This window comes from Stenella coeruleoalba, assembly GCF_951394435.1.
Source record: "Stenella coeruleoalba genome assembly, chromosome: 16".
Taxonomy (NCBI): domain Eukaryota; kingdom Metazoa; phylum Chordata; class Mammalia; order Artiodactyla; family Delphinidae; genus Stenella; species Stenella coeruleoalba.
The window spans coordinates 63,278,889-63,297,566 of NC_137162.1; the positions used below are offsets into that span (position 1 = coordinate 63,278,889).

The following is an 18,678-nucleotide window of genomic DNA, read 5'->3' on the forward strand; positions in this document are numbered from 1 at the left end:
ACCCTGGTCTCGATGGGACAACCTATTTAAATTCCCCGCAGGGAGATCTTAAGGCACGATAGACCAGGATCAAGAGTGATAACCTGGGATATTCTAAATAAACTCTGGTGGTCTAGTGGGCTTAGGGCCATTTTTTTTTTTTTTTTTTTGCGGTACGCGGGCCTCTCACTCTTGTGGCCTCTCCCGTGGTGGAGCACAGGTTCCGGACGCGCAGGCTCAGTGGCCATGGCTCACGGGCCCAGCTGCTCTGCGGCATGTGGGATCTTCCCAGACCGGGGCACGAACCCGTGTCCCCTGCATCGGCAGGCGGACTCTGAACCACTGCGCCACCAGGGAAGCGGGCCATTTTTTACTAAGGATATAAAAACTGGTGGAGAGAGAAGACACAAAGTACTCTTGCAATTTATAAGGAGGTAACTGTAGGTAACAATATTTTTATATTCTTAGGGCATAGAAAGAAGGGTCTCAAAGACCAAGAGCAGTTTCCACTATAGCAGGCAAACTCAGATTCTAGCCATAGTATATTTATATAGGTTAACAGAAAAAGTAAAGTAGCCTTTTAATTCCCCTGCCTCCAAAATCCAGAGAAAATTAGATATATACATTCTTGCTTTGCACAAAACAAAAAAATATTCATAATGTCAATGAATGGTATGCTGACATTTAATTATCTTCCACTATAATCACTAATTTCCCTTACTGGTATATAGACTTTGTAATTGTTATTTTGGAAACACAGCATTTTGTTTGTTGGATCAGAATTACTACTACATTTGCTGGTACCTGCAGATATTTGAACATACAAAGGCTAATCAAACTATTACTTCTGAAAACTAGAATTAAAGGTGAGAATTTAGATCAAATAGACAATGTGATAAAAAATAAATAAAAAGAAACAAGTGGTATTATAATTGGAAGACAATTATTTTTTATAGAAAATTCTTTCTAGAAAATTCAAGAGAATCAAAGAAAACTCTACTGGATTTTTAAAGAGAGTAAAAGAGGTGGCTCTTTATAACTGTTGAGGACTCAACAGCTTTAATATATACCAGCAATAACCAAACAGAAGTTTGGTTTACAGCTTAAATTAAACATAGCTGTAAGGATTATCTTAAGGGAAATGCATGTAAATAAATCTTAATTAAGCTGTTCCTAGATGGAAGGTTAGACATTAAAAGATTTTAATTCTAGCCACTAATCTACTCCCCATTCTAAGATATATTTAGCTTGTTTCTAAAATTCATATGAAAGATTAAATGAACATTAAGTCATGAAAAAGATTTTTTAAACAACGGAGAGGGAAATGTCCTTCTAAATTTAAAACTTTTCTACAAAACCATAGCAAAAAATGCAGTACCAGCCCAGCAATGGTCTAACCTAATGGGTCAATGAACAATGTCAACAAAAATGGACATGTACATGGGACTTCCCTGGTGGTGCTGTCGTTAAGACTCCAAGCTCCCAATGCAGGGGATCCAGGTTCGAGCCCTGGTCAGGGAACTAGATCCCACATGCATGCCGCAACTAAGGAGCCCGCCTGCCACAACTAAGACCGGGTGCAAGCAGATAAATAAATAAATAAATAAATATTTGGGGGGGGGAAAAGGACATGTGGAAAATGAAGTGGATTTTTTTGGCTGCGTTGGGTTTTCGTTGCTGCTTGTGGGCTTTCTCTAGTTGCAGTGAGCAGGGGCTACTCTGTTGCGGTGTGCGGGCCTCTCATCGTGGCCTCTCGCTGTGGTGGCTTCTTTGGTTGTGGAGCACCGGCTCGTGGCATGTGGGCTCAGTAGTTGTAGTACACAGGCTTAGTTGCTCCACAGCATGTGGGATCTTCCTGGACCAGGGCTCGAACCCGTGTCCCCTGCATTGGCAGGCGGATTCTTAACCACTGTGCCAGCAGGTAAGTCCCAAGATATTGACTTTTTACTTACGAGGTAAACAATGACAAAATAAATTTCACCAGTAGATTAATTTTTTTATAGTAAAAATGTTTTTAACAAGAAAAAGATTTATTCTTTACTAAGTATTATAAATTAAGAATTTGGGAAGAATTCATCCTTTTTCAGCCTTTTTTTACATTAAGCAATTTCTTTGAAGCCTTTTTTATAATTTCTAATACTGCATTCAAACAACCCATGAAGAATTGAGCTATATATTCTATTTCAGTATGCAAAGAGAATCGAAAACTCTTGAGTGGCCTGTGCTCGAAAACAATCCTATGTTCATTTAATCAAACTTTCTTCAAATTTAGGAAGTTGTAGAATAAAGAGTTTTTACCAGAAGTTTTACTGACTGTCACTCTTCTGCTTAACATGCTTCAGCAGTTGTCCATAATTTTTAATTGCAATTTTTAACATCCTAGCTCTTAGTTTGGGTATACCCAAAATTGCTAATCATCATCTCAGAGGGTAAAACTAAGATAAATTTTGAAAATAATAGACTTTTAAAATTTAATTTTAATTTAATATGGAATTTTAATTTTCTGACTGGATACTTCAAATTAACACTGAATTTAATTTTACTTTAAAATTTAATAATTGTATAAACATTATAGAACTATGTTACTTTAAAAAAAAGAGCAAATAAAATAATTGTTGTAATACAATCTTAGCTCTAAAGATGCAGCAGTGAGTAGGGTCCTACATCAGCTCCGATAAAAATCTGGGCTCCACGGAAGGACTTGGCTAGAATCACAGCTAGGAGCAACGTTTATGTCAAGTGTCGGGTATATTACCAAAGAGAAATCACTTTTGAGCTTATCCATACCCATGTGAGAGAAAAGTAGGGTTAAATTTTCAACACAAATGATGGTGGCCACACCCCCGTGAACAAAACCAAAATCATCCATTTAAATCCGCCTATATATTATAGTTAATGAACTTCATCCTTTGGGGGTGGTGGTGGTGATGATTAGGTGCATGTGGGGTATTCTGGGGAGGTGGTGATAATTTATTTCTTGATCTGGATGGTTTGACTTTGTAAAACTTCAATGTGCTACATAGTTGTGAGTTGTGTACTTTCTTTGTGTATATTATAGCTCAATAAAAAGTTTCCTTAAAAAATGAACTCTATGGGACTTCCCTGGTGGCCCAGAGGTTAAGAATCCGCCTGCCAATGCAGGGGACACGAGTTCAAGCCCTGATCCGGGAAGATCCCACATGCCGCGGAGCAACTAAGCCCATGCGCCACAACTACTAAGCCTGCACTCTAGAGTCTGAGAGCCACAACTACTGAAGCCCGTGCACCTAGAGCCCGTGCTCCGCAACAAGAGAAGCCACTGAAATGAGAAGCCCGCTCACCACAACTAGAGAAATCCCGCACGCACCCAAAAAAAAGAGAACTCTATAAGCAAGCAAGCTAACATAAAAGTAGTTCTAATGGTACATTAGTGGACAGTAGGATTAAGTGAAGAAAAATGTTTTATAACAAAAGAAAAGCAAGGACAGTGAAAAATGTAAGTCAGTTTAACATCAACTGATAGCATCAACCTCTTGGCTTTTGCCTAATTTTGATCATTGAAGTATAAAATGTTTTTTTCACATTAGCAAGATTTTGCAGACAGCAAACAAGTAGCCCAGGACACCAACTACCCCTTTATTATGTTGACATGGTAATACATGAAGAGGTGCCTGATTTGGGCACAGAAATAAGCAGTACCATGGTACAGGGTGAAGAAAACCAAGGCAGATACTAGGCAGAAACTTGGAACAAAGGAATAAAAAAAGGGAAGTCTTTGAAGATTATATAAATGTGTAAATCCAGGTTAGATAGTTTTAAAACTTTTAGATACTTCAGCTTGGTTTACACCTCACCCCAAAAACTCTGGTCACATCACACCCAAATAGGCAATAAAACATTAACTTGTACATACTCATTGCCACACCTGCTCTATTGACTAATAAACAATCCTACATAGGGGAACCCATGAACCGGTGGCCTGGTGTGAATTGCTCAGCACTGGAGCCATCTGGGGAAGGCTTGCTGTTTGAATTCTTCTCCCAACTCAAAGGCTCAGTTGGGGTGGGGTGGGGGGGGTGGGGTGGGGGGGTAGTATAGGGAGTTAATAGAGCCTACTGTATCCAAGAAACTACATCACCCTTTCCACCAAGATCTACTGAATAACAAGGTAACTACTCCCTGACCAGATCCAAAGTGATGGCAGAGAAGAGTCGCAAACGTCTGTCAAAGGCTAACAATTAAGGAGGAGTGTTAATGACACCCTGGCAAAGAAACATTTCCAAGATTAAAACAGTGTTAAGAACAAAGGCAAAACATTGTGAAACTGGCTTAGAAAATTGTGCTACTCAGTTATAATTTGTTTTTAGGCTTTCTGTGTGTGACCTAACCCTAACACCTCCCTTCAAGAAAAGGAGGCAAGAGCATCATGATTAAAGTAAGATAGAGGGACCTCCCTGGTGGCGCAGTGGTTTAAGAATCCGCCTGCCAAGGCAGGGGACACAGGTTCAATCTCTGGTCCGGGAAGATCCCACATGCTGCGGAGCAACTAAGCCTGTGCGCCACAACTACTGAAGCTTGCGCCTAGAGTCCATGCTTCGCAACAAGAGAAGCCACAGCAATGAGAAGCCCACACACCCAAGCCCCACTCACCGCAACTAGAGAAAAGCCCATGCACAGCAACGAAGACCCAAGGCAGCCAAAAATAAATAAATTAATTAATTTTTTAAAAAGTAGGATAGAATTCAACCACTATTTCTACACATAAGTCTGCACACAGAGATGAGAAAATGTACATAAAATCACAAGATGCTTGATTTACGTTAATGTTTAATATCAAATATAGGACAAATATAAACTATGCAAGATGAAAAACGTAAACTATGCAAGATGAAAAGTAAGTTTGGAGCAATACAATCTACCAGTTGAAGGTTTATTAGATTCCTTAGTTTAAAATGATTTACCTTCATTTCCTCTCTCTCCTTTTTCTTCATTCCTGTATTAAGTATCCATATAAGACTCTTTTTTCTTTTTTAAATGGAGAGCTCAGCTTTTTTTTTGTTTTAAATAAATTTATTTATTTTTGGCTGCGTTGTGTCTTTATTGCTGCATGCAGGCTTCTCACTGTGGTGGCTTCTCTTGTTGCAGAGCATGGGCTCTAGGTGTACAGGCTTCAGTAGTTGTGGCACACGGGCTCAGTAGATGTGGCTCGCAAACTCTAGAGCGCAGGCTCAGTAGTTGTGGCGCACGGGCTTAGTTGCTCCGCGGCATGTGGGATCTTCCCAGACCAGAGATTGAACCAGTGTCCCCTGCCTTGGCAGGCGGATTCTTAAACCACCGTGCCACCAGGGAAGTCCCTCCATATAAGACTTGATTGTGCTAGTGTCATTCAAAATAATAAAGTCCTAAAAACAGTGTAGACTATAGAGAAACCTAACCATTTACTCTACTTTTTATTTAATCTCAAGAGCTCAAATTTGGGTTGGACAACTTTAGCAGACTATTAGTTCTAATACTTAAAATGGCCCCTGTCTCAGGAAAGAGCTAATAATGTATACCAGAGCAATACTATTTCAAGGTATCAATTCCAATTGAAAATATTCAATAACAGTCTTATTTAAGCTCTATATTCATTTACTCAACAGAAATTTATTGAGTCCTGAATATGTGCTGGGCATTGCTCCAGGCACAAGCAACATAACTTGGAAATTTTGCAACAAATAAACTTCGATTAACATTATGATTTTTCAAATAAACTTCGATTAACATTATGATTTTTCTAACACATATAATCACTTATGAGGCCTATTTTTTTCACGGATACACAGAATTAATTCTTGGTTTTGTTATCAAGATTATTCTTTTGCCGGACTTCTCTGGGGGTCCCATGGCTAACACTCTGCGCTCCCAATGCAGCGGGCCTGTGTTCGATCCCTGGTCAAGGAAGTAGATCCCACATGCTGCGTGCCTAGAGCCCGTGCCTAGAGCCCGTGCTCCGCAACAAGAGAAGCCACTGCAATGAGAAGCCCGTGCACCCAACGAAGAGTAGCCCCAGGTCGACGCAACTAAAGAAAGCCCGTGTGCAGTAACAAAGACCCAATGCAACCAAAAATAAATAAATAAATTTTTAAAAAGATTCTTTTGCATTGTCATTAGTAGATATCAAAATTTGCATAAGTTCTTAGCAACTATACTTTATTTCAGTCTCGTCTCTGAATTGTTTTTGTATTTGTGAAAAGAGCCAGATTCTGAAAGAAAAATTGCAAAAGGTAAAGAAAGTAATTTTACTATAGCTGCTTCATGGAAAATGCTATATATCTTTTACATACCTAGCAACCCTTAAGAAGACTTAAGCCATTAATAGGACTTAAACAGAAAGTTGCTGCCAAAATCTTTAAGCTGCAGATTTCATATTTGTCTTCATAGAAAAAACAGAAGAATTGATATATATCAAAATTCGATCAGTGTAATTATTATTATGCTAGAGAAGGTTTGAACGGCGGGAAGAATCACCCAAAATTCTACCACTTAACCCAGCCACCTTGCTCTTTTGGGTCACTTACTCAAGAGGAAGCCAGCTGCCATAAGCATATTTTCACCCTTTGTTACTTAAAGGCAAATAAGTAAAATATTCAGAAATATCTAACAGATACAGATTAACAAACCTATGTAAACTATCAGCGCCAAATATTGGGAGCCAGTCCCTACCACTTATTTCAGCAAATATGCAAGGTCGTACGTGGGGGAAAACACAAAAGAACAGTAACCATACCGTTAAGAAATACATAAGGGGGGCGGGGGGGGGGGAGCAGGAAAATTATTACCACAAAAGTTAAGATGGAGGGGTTCTTGGGGCTTCTGGGAACCTAGAAAAATTGTATTTTTCACCTGGGTAGTTGCTTGATGAGTGTTCAACTTATAATCATAGGTCATCTCTACCTTTATATTTTACAAACTTTTTTTTTATATATTCCATAACGAACAATGTTGCTGCTTAAGAGCATTATTTTGTGAATAAAGATTCACAAATTAAAGTTTTTTGCCTTTAGAGATGATAGGGCCAAGGAAGATAGATTCAATCAGATGTATTATATATTAAATATATCGGATAGGGCTAAGATAGCTATATTTTACAATGTCAATGTAGTATCCTTAACATATTGATATTTTTAGCGAAGAAGAGATATTGAACTTTGTAATAGCCAGTCTCCAAGATGCCCCCAATCATCACCACCACCTGGTATTTATGCCCCTGCATAGTCCCCTCCCACACTAAATAAGGCTCAATAATGTAGCAACTTCCAAGGTTAATGTCATAAAAGACATTGTGACTTCCTCCTTATTATATTTTGATTGACTCACTCTGGGGGAAAACAAGCTGCTATGACATGAGAAAACATTTAAGAAATCCTATGATAAGAAAGTGAGTCCTCTAGTGAACAGCTATCAAGGAACTAAAGCCTCCTGCAAATGACATGGGAAGTGGACCCTCCAGCACCCTCCTCCCCAGTCAAGTTTGAGATGATAGAGGCCTCTTCTGGAAGCACCCTCCTAAGTTACCCACAGATTACTAACTCACGAAACTGATTAGATAATAAATGTTTTTTGTTCAAAGCTACTAAATTTGGGTAATTTGTACAGCAGCAACAGAGAAATAATACTGAGCTTATCAAGTAATTACTTAGAATGCTCTTTATAAAACATAAACCAGATAGAGAACACATCCCTAATTAAAATACTTCAAAGGCTTCATGTTGTTCATGGACTAAAATTCACTATGACCTACAAAACCATTCACGCTCTGGCTTCTGCCTACCTTTTTACCGTCTCCGATTTCCATTCTTTACCTCCTCAACTTCACTAGACTCCTCTCAGATTATTAAAGAATGTACTCTAGGGCTTCCCTGGTGGTGCAGTGGTTGAGAGTCTGCCTGCCGATGCAGGCATCACAGGTTCGTGCCCCGGTCCGGGAAGATCCCACATGCTGCGGAGCGGCTGGGCCCGTGAGCCATGGCCGCTGAGCCTGCACGTCTGGAGCCTGTGCTCCGCAACTGGAGAGACCACTACAGTGAGAGGCCCGCATACCGCAAAAAAAAAAAAGAGAATGTACTCTCTTCCTTGACCTTTGTACTTGCTGTTTTCTCTGCCTAGGAATGTTCTTCCTTGCATTCTTGGGGGTATTCTTTGCATACTCAGCTCCTTTTTGTCACTCAGTAGTCCTCAGCTTAAAAGTTCTCTCCCCAGTGAGGCCTTCCCTGATGACCCATTCATAAGAAGAAAACCCTGGAAGGTTCCCACTAAAGAGAGGAAAAAGATGAGACCATATTTAAAGCAATATAAACCTGGAGTTAGTATGTTAGACTAACTGTATTAAATGAAAAAAAGAAATTACTAGTTTAAATTTGGAAAGGAGAATATAAATTTCTCATTACAGATTATGATTGTACATCTGAAATACATAAGAGAAATAAATTGGAAAACAAGAAGCATGTAAACTCTATGGGAACAAAACTTTAGAACACTCCTGTAGGACAAAAGAAGACATCAACAAATGGAAAGGTATAGCACTTAGGATAGGAAGACTAAACATCAAAAATGTAAATTCTCCAAATTCTCTCTGTAATATGATTCCAATAAAAATACCAAAATCGAGGGACCTCCCTGGTAGTCCAGTGGTAAAGAATCTGCCTTACAATGCAGGGGATGTGGGTTCGATCCCTGGTCAGTGAACTAAGATCCCACATGGCGCGGGGAAACTAAGCCCACGTGCCCTGGAGCCTGCATGCCACAACTAGAGAGAGATAACCTGCATGCCACAACTAAGCCTGCATGCTGCGACAAAAGATCCCGTGCACCACAACAAAAGAAAAATTCCGCATGCCTCAACCAAGATCCCACGAGCCGCAACTAGGACCCCACGCAGCCAAAAATAAATAATAAAATAAATCTTAAACAAAAAAAAAAACCCCCAAATCGACAAGGTATTTCTTGCAAATAGACAAGGCGATCATAAACTCATACGGAAAAAAAAACAAGGCAAGAATATTTAGGAAATTTCTGAAGAATTAGCTCTATCAGATATTAAAACATATTTTTAAACCCAAATAATTAGAGTAATTTGATGCTGATTCATAACATGATGTGACAGAACAGAAAATCTACTAATATAAACAAATACAAATCAGTAGGGAAAAGAAAGTGGTGTTGGATAGCTGGGTAGCCAGTTGAAAAAACTCAAGTTGTGACTAACATTCTACACACAAGATGAATAAAACAGTTAAGTGTAGAAAAAAATGAAATCATTAAAATATTATGAAAAGAAAACTCGAGATTTATAAGGTAGAAGTGGTAAAGATTTTTCTAATTAAGACACACTGAAGCCATAAAAGCAAAGTTTTCCATTAAAAATTTAACTCAACATTTCATCTCATTGGGGACTCCCCTGGTGGCACAGTGGTTAAGAATCCGCCTGCCAATGCAGAGGACATGGGTTCAAGCCCTGGTCTGGAAAGATCCCACATGCCGCAAAGCAAATAAGCCCATGTGTCACAACTACTGAGCCTGCGAGCCACAACTACTGAGACAGAGGTGCCACAACTACTGAAGCCCGTGCACCTAGAGCCTGTGCTCTGCAACAAGAGAAGCCACCATAGTGAGAAGCCTGCGCACTGCAACAAAGAGGAGCTCCCGCTCACCACAACTAGAGAAAGCCTGCGTGCAGCAACGAAGACCCAACACAGCCAAAAATTAAAAAAAAAAATTTTTTTTAATTTCATTTCATTAAAAAAAATCTGTATGTTAAAAAATATGACAAACAAGGACTTCATTGGTGGTCCAGTGGTTAAGATTCCACCCTTCCACTGCAAGGGGCGTGGGTTCAATCCCAGGTCTGGGAGCTAAGATTCTGCATGCTGTGCAGCACAGCCAAAGAAACAAGACAAAGAGAAAATATATTTGCAACTTACCACAGTCAGTTTTCTAAAGGATCTTCTATAAAAATCAATAGAAGCCTAATAACTCAATAGAAAAAACGGCCCTTCTGTATTATTTCCTACTTTAAAATGTTATGGATTGACCGTCTTAACTTTCTCAAGAGTGAATAAAATATAAAAATAAAAATAAAGATCACTCTGACTACCATTTAGATATATCTTCACCAAAACTCTTACATGTGGAGACTGACTTGTGTGGGTGAATGTTTTGTGGAAATTGAGCAAATTGAAGGCAGGTATCTTACTTGGGATTCGATTCTATTTAATGTAACAGAAGACTGTCTAGTAACAGGTTTTTAAAGAAGTGAAAAAAATTCTCTCATGTTACAGAAATCCAGGTTTAAGAAGCCTAAGGTTGGTACAGCGCTTCTATTGGTATCATCAGGGACTCGGGCTCCTATCTTTCTTCTCCCCATCCTAGTACATATCTTCTATTATCAAGTCAATTCATGGTTCCAGTCGGCTGTGGGAGCTCCAGCCATTAAACCCATGTTTTATAAATGTTGAGGGAAAGGAGATAGACACAAAAGAGTACATTCTATATGACTCTAGTTGTATAGAAATCATGAAAAAGACCTGTATAATGAAGTGGTTATATAGTGGTTATCTTTGCATGGAGTTACCAACTGGGAGGGGCCAGAAAGATTTCTGGGGTGCTAGAAAGATTTATATCACTATCTGGGTAGTGTTATACATATGGAGAATTCCTTGATATGTTCATTTATATTTTGACAAGACTATGCACTCCAAACGGATTGAAGAAACTGAAAGTACTCTAAGGTATTTAGTGTTCAATGCCCAGCTCTTGTGCTCATCACTGCTGTCACCCTCCAAAGGCTGAAAAGTAACCAAGACAGGGAATTCCCTGGCAGTCCAATGGTTAGGATTCTCCCAAATTGGTTTGATACAATCTGATACAATTCTAATCAAAACCCTACCAGAGAGACTTCCCTGGTGGTCCAGTGGTTAAGACTCCGCTCTCCCACTGCAGGGGGTATGGGTTCAATCCCTGGTTGGGGAACTAAGATCCCGCATGCCGCGCGGCACAGCCAAAAATAAATAAATTAATAACCACGTCATACAGTCTGCTGGAATACATAAGGATGTCTCAATGGTCTTGCTTTAGGAATACCGTGGTTCCAATCCTATCTCCATTTTGCATTTAATGTTTTTTATTCTTCTGAAATGGGCATAAAAACAATGACTTTTCCCTTTTCCAAAATCATGAGTCTCTCTACAGGGATTTATGAGGCAATGTATGTCAGGTTCTTAATACGGTTCCTGATATTTAATGAGAGGTAGTTGTTATTATTTTACTCACTGACTATTTTATTATAGTCATCATCATTATTGACAAATGATAGGACAGCATCTCAAATGATCCTTTGGTCAAGAATTCCAAGTAAACTGGTCAATATCCTTGTGGATGTGAACATCCTCCTGATATGATACTGTTTCTCAGTTGAGAACTTCCTAAAGAAGCTAAATCCAGTTCTTCTTATAGCTCCGCAAATTTAGAAAACTCAAAGTAGTCATAAAACAATTTTGGAAATATGTTGTAAAAAGTTTGGTTTTGTTTTCGATATTGTATGATCTTCATTAAGGTGGCCCTATGAGACAATGAATTAGAATTTCAAAATAACTGATAAAAGTAAGATATAGGTGCAACTAGAGATTATCGTACTAAATGAAGTAAGTCAGAAAGAGAAAGACAAATACCATATGATATCACTTATATGTGAAATCTAAAATATGACACAAATGAACCTATCTATGAAACAGAAACAAAATCAGGGACATAGAGAATAGACTAGTGGTCACCAAAGGGGAGGGGGCTGAGGGAGGGATGGAGTGGGAGGTTGGGGTGAGCAGATGTAAGCTTTTATATCTAGAATGGATAAACAACAAGGTCCTACTGTCTAGCACAGAGAACTATATTCAATATCCTATGATAAACCATAATGAAAAAGAATATGAAAAAGAATGTACAAAAAAAAGATATAGGAAACAATATATATAATTTAGTACCATTTATTTATGCTGTCTAATTATAAATGCACTGAATGCTGTCTAAAAGTAACAAAAAACTCTAAGACTAATGACCCTATATCACAAGATACCAACTGAGAATGGCCATACCCTTTTGTTCGTTAACATAAAAAGCCCAGGCTAAGACAAATAGCTTCCTTTTTTCCCTGGGAATAATGGGAGTGGGTATTTTTCTAGTCCACATCTTCATGGAAAAAAATTGATTTAGTTTATATGTGGAATATATCCATTTTGAAAAATGTATAAGTGCAAAATACTTACCCACTTAGCAACTGGACACCCATTAGAGCTTTTTCCTTCTTTCCCCGTGTACACTACTATTTCTATCCTTATTGCGTTTCCTTTTTGACCATACCTGAGTATGAAACACAGTGAAGGGAAAATAATTGCAATACACTTTTAACATCTTCATGTGCATAAGATATAGATTTACAGAAGTACAAAATTCAAACACTCATAATTATAACTTTGTTAAAAATTTACTTTCGTGTGGCAGGTATTTTTATTTGTTATCCAGTTCTGTTTACTTGTCCTTAAGGATCACTCTTTTAAAAAATGGCCTGGCTCCAAGACAAGCAAAAGGAATGTGAATGCAGTGTTGACAGAGGTAATTTTAACTATTTCTACCATTATACAATAATAAAAATAAGTATGTCTGCATTTAACAAAGATAGCCTTGCTTTATGAAGGTCTTATTGAGTGCCCAATGGCTCATGTGAGTGACTCAGCAGGGACACCAGGACTCTATGCTTTTCCTGGGCCCTAAGAAACATCAAACTCATGCTCCTGGAAGTTTTCCATTCACCTCGAGTTTGTTCCCAGAGATGATTTCTCTGCATTGAGTCAGATCCCCAATAATGAATGATTTTAACAGGGAAGCATATTTCCTCACCTATTCTCCATGATTTCCCTGACAGCAGCAACACTTGGTCCTGCCCCAAGGTGTGTATAATATGGGCCTTTGTCTTTTTGTATAACTCGATCTGTGGAAGGAATAAGATTATTAGACCCAAAACTTTACAGAATTGCATAGGGGCAAGGAAGAGCTATTTTTTTTTTTTTTTTTCAATTCAGAACAATGAATCTTGACAAGATTTTGGTAAGCTTTAGTAATTAAAGTCTAGGACAATAGGCCCTGGAATTTAACTTATCCCTTTCTTTCTGCTCCTAATTAGTCCACTCTTTCTCTAAGAATCAGAGGAGGAAAAACATATTTTAACTTGTGGTTCATATTTATTCTCAGATCTCCTGCTTTAAAAAAATTCTATAAAAATTGAGGTACAAAATTAAGCTACCCAAGAGCAATACATCTTAAAAGCTTGGCTTCAGAATCCTATTAAAATTGAGCCCGACAATTGCACTGCTAAGACTTTATTCTATTACACATGCGCGCAATTATGTATTTATAATACACATGTATACAAGAATATTCCTTGTTACAATTGTACGTAATATTAAAAAAGAGAAACACTCTTAACATCTTTCAATGAGGTAATAGTTAAATAGTATGTTTTAAAAGCCTTAAATTTTGTAAAACTGGAAACAAAATTAAAATCACTAATAATATTAATTTGTATAGAAAAAATATAACAGCCGTTTTTCTCTAGAAAAAGACATTTGCACCATATTTCTGTACCATTTGAATTTTTGTGTAAATTACATAGTTCTTAGAAAATGGTATTTTAAAACTTGGTCTCTGAGATTCATGTCTAACTAGAATCACTGGGAAATGCATGTCTACCTACACCAAGAGATCATTACTTACCATTTTAATCAGATATCAGATATAACATAGGATTATTTCTGGGGCTACTTAAGCAAGATATGGTGAATAATTTTTAACTTATTGGTAATCTAGAGCAGTAGTTTTTAATCAGGGGTATTTTTGCCAAAGGGGACATTTGGCAATACTTTGGGTTGTGACAACTGCTAACGCGCACCCGTGTGTGTGTGTGTGTGTGTGTGTGTGTGTGTGTGCATCACTAGTGAGTAGAGGCTAGGGATGCCACTAAACAGCCTACAATAGATAAGGTGGTCCCCCTACAACAAAGAATTATCCCACCTAAAATGCCAATAGTGCTAAATTTGAGGAAACTTGATCTAAAGGTTAATTACTCTAATTTTGCTAGAACATAATAACACTTTCACAGAAATCCTTTACCCTCAGATATGATTGGGATCCTTTACCCTCACTTTGGATGATTTCTGAAGTCTACTTTTTTGTTTCTCTTTTTAAGTTCCGATTTCTACACAATGAGCACAAAAACCTCAAATGTAACAATTATAGGAAAACATGCAACTGACAAGGGTATTCAACAGTTCCAGGTCCACTGCAGATACTGAATGAACTTTGAATGCCTGGCTGTCTTGACTCCCACATTGTGTTAAGGTAGTATGTATAAGGGTCTTGAAACTAGACAATCATCCTATTGAAATTTATATATGCAGTCAAATTAGACGAGCTCAGGTATATAAATCTTACTGGCATTTTAAATTAAAGGCCTTTTTTCCATTTTTAATGATATTCAGAGAAACAGTCTCTTTTTCACTTCAGATTTTTGAAGCAACGTAGGATGGAAGTTACAAATACAGCCGCTGGAGCTGGGACTGCCTGTCTTAGAATTCCAGTTTAATCATTTACTAGCTGTGAACTTCTCTGACTCAGTCTCCTTACTTGTAAAATGGGGATAATAAGCATTCCCTTTGGTGGGTTGTTGTGAATATAACAAGTCAAGGGTGTAGGACAGTTATCAGACTTGCAGTAAAAGACCTGGAATAGGAGCCGTTATCATTATTACAATCTTCTGTCCTTGGTCCAAGAATCTCTCATTCTGCCAAATTGACCCCGCTCAGACAGCATTGCCACCCCTTCCAGATTGTCAGATCCTCCTCCTTGGAGGCTCTTCATTCTCAGAGGAGCCTATCTTTGGTGCCTGGTATGTGGTAAGCTGTCAAAACTGAGTGTTGAATGATGAGCAGAGAAATGGAAGGATTCATTTCAGAGCATCAAATGAACTTTGAAAAATCAAGAACTAAAAGTCATTGCTACACTTCACTATTTTTTTCTATTGTGGTTAAAAAAATATCAGAATGATATATTTACTTTATCCTTCCCATCAATCCTTTAACCACCCATTCTGGAATATACTAATGAACCATCTGCTTCTTGATTGGGTTCGCAATTACACAGATACTTTTTTTTATAGTTATTTGTTAAGTTGTACATATATTTTATGTTCTCTGTATGCATGCTATACTGCACAATTTAAAATATATATATTTTTAAACAAAAGACTTAAAGGTTGAAATTCTTTTGAATATAGGAAGAATAAACTGTGATAACGTATTAAGGGACTTCATTCTTATGATATGCACAGTAAACAACTTGAGAGACATCTAGCTTGAGAGAAATCAAATTTTCCACTTAAGAAAGTTTCCAAATTACCAGTTGGATTTCCCATTTATCTGAGCAGCATAAATAAAGGTCCCACAGAAAAATGGGTATAGAATTATTTAGCCCATCCTAGCTAGAATATGAGTGGGGCAAAAATGTCATATATAAAATGTAAAACAAACTTGATTCAGTCACAACTTGAGGCCATTAATGCAAGAAAATGAAGAAACTCACTTACCAAGACAGTTGCAGGTAGGCAATTCAGAATCTTTTGTTGTGGACACCAGGGTTTTCGTAGGATTAGTAAAGAAGTTCATCGCATAATCATTAAAACTTTTCTGTGCACTGTCTATTGGGGAAAATTCTGATGCTCCAACACTAGATGAACAGACGTCCTCTTCGCTTTTGGTAGAAACCACTGTAATTCCACCTGAACATACTACATTTAGGTTCCTGAGAATTTGTGCTGGGTCCGGTAAAGGGGTCTCATGAGAGATACCAGGCAATGTTGGCAGCCTCTGATGTGTGACTTGGTCTTTAACATCCTGTTGGAACTGTGTTTGGTCATTGCCAGCCACCACATTAGCACACTGGTTAGTTGGAGAGGATGGCTGGAGTAAAGGATGAGCTTTCTGATTGACATTCACTGTTGGCTGTACCTGAGCATATCCATTTTCTGTAAACGCCTGTCCGTTGGATTCTGTTTTCAACTGGATTATGGGGAGAGAATCCAAGGGTTCAACCTTCATCTTCTCCTGTGCTAATTCAGGATAATACCGCTCAAATTTTATTTGAGTGAGTGGAGGAAATAATTTTTTGTGTTCTAATGCTGAGCTCCTTTGAGTCAGTGGTTTCCATACTTTGGTTAAGGGAGGAATTTTTCCCAATAGAATAGGAAAGTCATGTGGACCAAATTGACCAAATCTTTGAAATTTGGATGCTATCCAAATGTCATGTAACTTACTATATTCATATGCCAACTGTTCCTGTTTTTTCTGGTCATTTTCTTGACAACTTATGATCATGGGCTTCTTTTTCCGTCGATCTCTTGATGGGGTAGATTTTGTCTTTTTCTGGATTGTGTTCTTTTGCTTTGTTACTGAAGTTCCTTGATTATTTTGGACACTGGAAGGTGGTTTATGCTCTATTGTGCCCTTCTCCTGGCTATAGTTTTGCTGTACATTATATGCAACAAGGCTTGTTGGTGTACTTTCAACTTTTTTGTCCTCTGGTTTTATACAATTGAATTTAATTATTGATGCAAGTTGTGTTAACTGTGCAGCAACATCTTCTTCTATTTTACTATGAACTGTATCTTGACATGAGGGATCATCCTTTGAGTCCAACTTGATGCTGCTGTCCAGTGACTGGTTACAATACTCCGATTTATTAGTTGTTGTTGTCAACTGATGCAAATTTTTGGAATTGTCAAGAGCAATTCTACCTTGAGCAACATTTTTATTGGTATCGGTTTTAGATGAATTTGAATTTGGTATAAAAACAGATACTGAATTTGTGACTGTTGAATATTCCTGTGCCTTTGTGGATGCTTGGTCACTAGGTGAGCTGCTGTGTGACTTAGAAATATTTTGGCCATTGAACATCAATGTGTTGCATGAACTTTGCTTTTCCAGAGATGGACAGTGATGAAGGCTTTGTGGCCCCCCTTGTAAATTTGGGTCTTGGAGGTCTTTTCTTACAGAATACAGGATAGCTTTACAGCTGTTAAGCAAACTAGCTGTTCTCTGTTCTGTTTCTTCATCCTTCTCTGACTTCGATGGTGAGGAATTTTCTGATGGGGCTTCTGAAAGTTGTGTTAGAGCTTCTATGGCCACTACTTGTTCTAGCGTTAATCTCCTATCTTTCATTAGGGATAGAAGACTTGGTTGAAGTGTTGATCCTTCTTTTAGTTCTCTATTTGTTATAATTTCTAGGGATTTTGGTTGATCACTTTCATTGTGTATACTTGTATGACTATTTAAGTTGCAGTTTGCAGGATCTGGAAAAGACTTACAATTAAAGCCAGGCTTTTGAATGACCAAAACATTACTTCTCCCCTTGAGATGATCACAGCTCGCACTAGTAGCAATGGCGCTCATGGCATTGTTATGGTTTGCAGTGTCTTTCAGGAATTTATAAGGATTGTTTTCAAATGCCTTGCCAAGTTCTTCAATGTTGATTTTTTTAAATGACAAATTTGTTTCAGTTGGCAAATAGTGTACATTTTTAATGCCGTTTCTTACAGTTTGTGCAAACAACTTTTGAGGTTCAAGGAGGTCAGTAAGTAGGATTTTTTTCCTGTCATCTTCAGAGCTTTTCAAATTTTCAGCTTCTGTTTTAATTGTATTAAATTCTCCTTTAACATGATCAGTTAAGTGTGATTTCTTGTTTTGTGTCCACTTTTCCACTTCAATACCTGTCATACTTTCTTCATTTTTAGTTACATTTTCTAAGGGACATGAATTCAATTCCAATCTTTGTTCTTCCTCATGACCACAACTACTGTATTCCATGGATTCTGACTTGGGGCCATTTACTGGTTTGTTGTCAAAATCTGCCTATAAAATAAACAGAGAAATTACTTTTATAATCTGCTCAAATATCTGAGTAAGAGCTGTAAGAGCTTTACAATTTAAAAGCAACTAAATGTGAAGTCCCTGAAAATATTTTATTTTCACTTTTTACATTTTTAGAAGTTATAAAATACCAAAAAGGGGAAAGAAAAAAAAGAGAGGTGGAAACCATCATATTCCCATGACTGTTAATATTTTGGTATATTCATTTTTTTCCAAAATAAAATTTTAAAATATTTTTACATTGATGCCATTCAATGAACAATACTTATTATTTCAATGCAAACTGTACTGAAGTAGAACACACACACACAAAAAATATAAATCATAAATATATAGCTTGTTGAATTTTTACAAAATGAACACCTATATACCCAGCTCCCAACCAAGAAACTTACATCTAATAAATAATAAGGTCCTACTGTATATCACAGAGAACTATATTCAATATTCTATGATAATCTATAAAGGAAAAGAATATAAAAAAGAATGTGTATATATATGTATAACTGAATCAATTTTCTGTACAGCAATAATTAATACAACATTATAAATCAACTATACTTCAATAAAAAAACAAAAAGAACAAAAAGAATTTTTTAAATTAAAAAAACCACATCTAGTCATCACTCCACTGTCAAAGGGTAGCTACTGCTATCACATCTATCATAGATTTCTTTGGCTTATTTCCCAACTTTATACAGCTGACTTCCTT

The 18,678-nt window shown here is 37.5% G+C and overlaps 1 protein-coding gene across 1 annotated transcript in view; it reads right to left on the reverse strand.

The window, feature by feature from the left end:
• The window catches only part of TET1 (tet methylcytosine dioxygenase 1), a gene marked incomplete at its 3' end in the record, with an annotated part of 130,883 nt that overhangs the window by 29,039 nt on the left and 83,166 nt on the right, over positions 1-18,678 (reverse strand). Inside the window, exons 4-6 of the mRNA XM_079900132.1 lie at positions 15,629-17,948; positions 12,889-12,979; positions 12,258-12,351 (exon numbers count right to left, since the gene is read on the reverse strand). Of these exons, the coding sequence (XP_079756258.1) occupies positions 12,258-12,351; positions 12,889-12,979; positions 15,629-17,948 (2,505 nt within the window). The remainder of the gene's footprint in view (positions 1-12,257; positions 12,352-12,888; positions 12,980-15,628; positions 17,949-18,678) is intronic.